This window comes from Mesitornis unicolor, unplaced genomic scaffold (assembly GCF_000695765.1).
Source record: "Mesitornis unicolor isolate BGI_N332 unplaced genomic scaffold, ASM69576v1 scaffold35537, whole genome shotgun sequence".
Lineage (NCBI taxonomy): Eukaryota > Metazoa > Chordata > Aves > Mesitornithiformes > Mesitornithidae > Mesitornis > Mesitornis unicolor.
The window spans coordinates 1113-3657 of NW_010194952.1; the positions used below are offsets into that span (position 1 = coordinate 1113).

Here is a 2545-nt window from a genome sequence, read left to right on the forward strand (position 1 = left end):
TCTTGAAAAAATCCCATTAGAAACCATTTCTGTGTGAGACACCACAAACACTGCCCCAGTTCCCAAGGCTTCTGTACAAAAGGTGCCCTTGGAGCTCTGATGATGGCCCTGCCCCTGCCCAACCGAGAGCAGCAATGCCAGGGAGGTTGCACCACCCCATGACAGGTCAGAGCCTTCCTACAGCGCTGCATCGCCCCAGAAGCGTCCCCCCAAGAGCCAGGGACGGGGACACCAAACTGGAGCGAGCATTTTTCCTTGGACAAAAGAGAAAGCGCAGGGGGAGGCCGGTGCCCGCAGAGCTGGGCTGCAGAGCACGGTCAGTTCTTCTTGCTGCTGGGGCTCTTGCTGGTGAACAAGCTGACCTTGCTGGCAGAGGCCACCGACAGAGAGGGGGACTCCAGCTTCACCTTGTCCAGCAGAGTCTTCTTTATGGCTGCTGGGGAGATCTTCTCTTGGTCTGCCAAATGCTGCAGCTCCCTGCAATGGGGCGGTGGAAGAGAAAGACATAGCAAAAGGAAGGGACAGGGGGACAGGGGGCCCTGCGGGGCCTTTAGGACTTCCTGGGCGCCCACCTCGTCCGGATGCAGGAAGCCTCCACCGCGTTGATGAGGAGCGAGCGAAAGCCCCCGCTCTCCAGGAAGTGCAGGGCGTGGATGGTGGCTCCCCCGGGCGAGCAGACGTTGTCCTTCAGCTGCCCCGGGTGCTGCTCCGACTCCAGCAGCATTTTGGCAGCGCCCTGCAGCAAGGGAGAGCAAACGCCTGCGTGAGCCCTGACCAAGGTCACTGCTGTCAAACGCCCCTGGGATGCGCCACGCAGAGCAGCCCCGACCCCGACATCCACAGTGGGCAGAGCCGGGCCCTGCCCGGGAGCCACAGCAGCAGCCCAGCACTTTTCGGAGCTGACATAGCCCGTGGAGGGGTGACGGCTCCCCAGACCCCAGCGCCACGCCACAACAGCAGATTGGTGCTCTGCTCAGGTGCATTTTGGGGAACACTGACCAGCAGCGCCTGCGCTCCCAGCCGCACAGCCAGCCTGCGGGGCAGCCCCATCTTCACTCCCCCATCCGCGAGAGCATCCAGGGCGGTGAACGCCTGCGGGCAGAGAGAGCAAGGAGGTGACTGGAGGTCTGGTACTCTCAAGAGGGGGGCACCCAGGACTGTGCCATGACCCCATCGCTTACAGACTTGACCAACACCGCCCCCTTCACTGCGCGGGTGCCACCCGGGCTTCCCTCCCCTCAGGAGCGGGGGAACGGGAGCGATCCAGCTCCTGGGCGCAGTAACTGCAGCCCCCGCTCTGCAACGTGGACACTGCACTGGCTCTGGACTTCAGACTCGGCCGACTGCTGACGGCTTTGCTGCGACCCAGACTGGCTGTAAACTGCATACCTGGGTTACACGTCCCATCGTGAATGTGGGTGATAACAGGAAACAACAAACCGAAGCGGCACAGACTTCCACCGCACGCAAAGCCTGGGACCGTCACGGGTGCAGGAAGCAGCACGTACATACGCAGGGCCGCTGCCACTCAGCCCCGTCACGGCGTCGATCAGGTCCTCCTCCACCTCGGTGCAGAAGCCCACGCTGGCCATCAGCTGCTCCAAGAGCTTCCCGTCCTCCACATCCGCGTGGGTCCCGGTGGCGTAGACCGTAGCGCCTTCCCGCACAATCACTGGGGTGTTGGTCATGCACCGGATCACTTTTGGTGTGGGGCAGAAGGTAGAGAGTTTCTTAGGGCAGAAAAGTATTGGAGATGAAAGAAAGAAGGAAAGAAGCAAAGAAGGAAGAGAGAAAAAAGGGCTTTAGTGCATACTTGGCACACCAGGCAGGCTGTGCAGGAAGGGCAAGAGCACCACAAACGGAGGGAAAAGCGAGACTCCTGTGCTCCAAACCGCCCGCTTTGAACCACAGTGGCCCAGACCTAAATGTGACCTCTCCAGCAGCACCAGCAAATGGGGAGGTGGGCGGAGTTGCGACTGGGACTCCCCTGAACGCCTCTGCCCCCTCAGCTCAGGGCTGCGGACAGCGCCTGCAGACCCCCAGCACAGCCTGCGGGTGTTCAGGGGAGGTGACCCCCCTCTGCTGAGAGAAAAAACATCTCAAAACCCTCTCACGGAAAAACAGAGCCGGCGTAAGGGCAGCGTTTTCTGATGAGGAGGGGCAGAGGCGGCCTAAAGCACCCAGGGGCTGCAGCACCAGCTCAGTCCCGGGGAGCACAAGGGACCCCGTCTCTCACGCCCACTCCGGGGGCCAGAGGAGCAGGACCGGCTCCAGGTCCAGGTCCTGCCCGGGGCTGCAGCCCCCAGCCCCCCCCAGCGCTCACCTTCTCGATGGAGCTGATGGTGACGCCGGCGGCGCAGGACACCACGATGTGCCGGGGCTGGATGTCGGGGCCCACCTCATCCAGGATGAAGGGGATGATGGGCGGCTTCACGGCCAGGAACAGCACGTCGCTGCCCTGCACCGCCTCCTTGTTGCTCACCGTCACGTTCACCCCGATTTTCTGCAGAGAAACGGGGCCGCTGTGGGGACCGTGGGGAAAGGG

The 2545-nt window shown here is 62.5% G+C and overlaps 1 protein-coding gene across 1 annotated transcript; it reads right to left on the reverse strand.

The window, feature by feature from the left end:
- Positions 1–249: 249 nt before the first annotated feature.
- On the reverse strand, positions 250–2524 carry LOC104534428 (pyrroline-5-carboxylate reductase 2-like; the record flags this gene model as incomplete). Its single annotated transcript, XM_010187967.1, has 5 exons — positions 250–477; positions 573–736; positions 1000–1092; positions 1509–1730; positions 2324–2524. Coding segments are annotated over 5 exons (840 nt in total), but the record flags the coding sequence as incomplete, so codon positions are not given.
- Between the last annotated feature and the right edge of the window lie 21 nt (positions 2525–2545).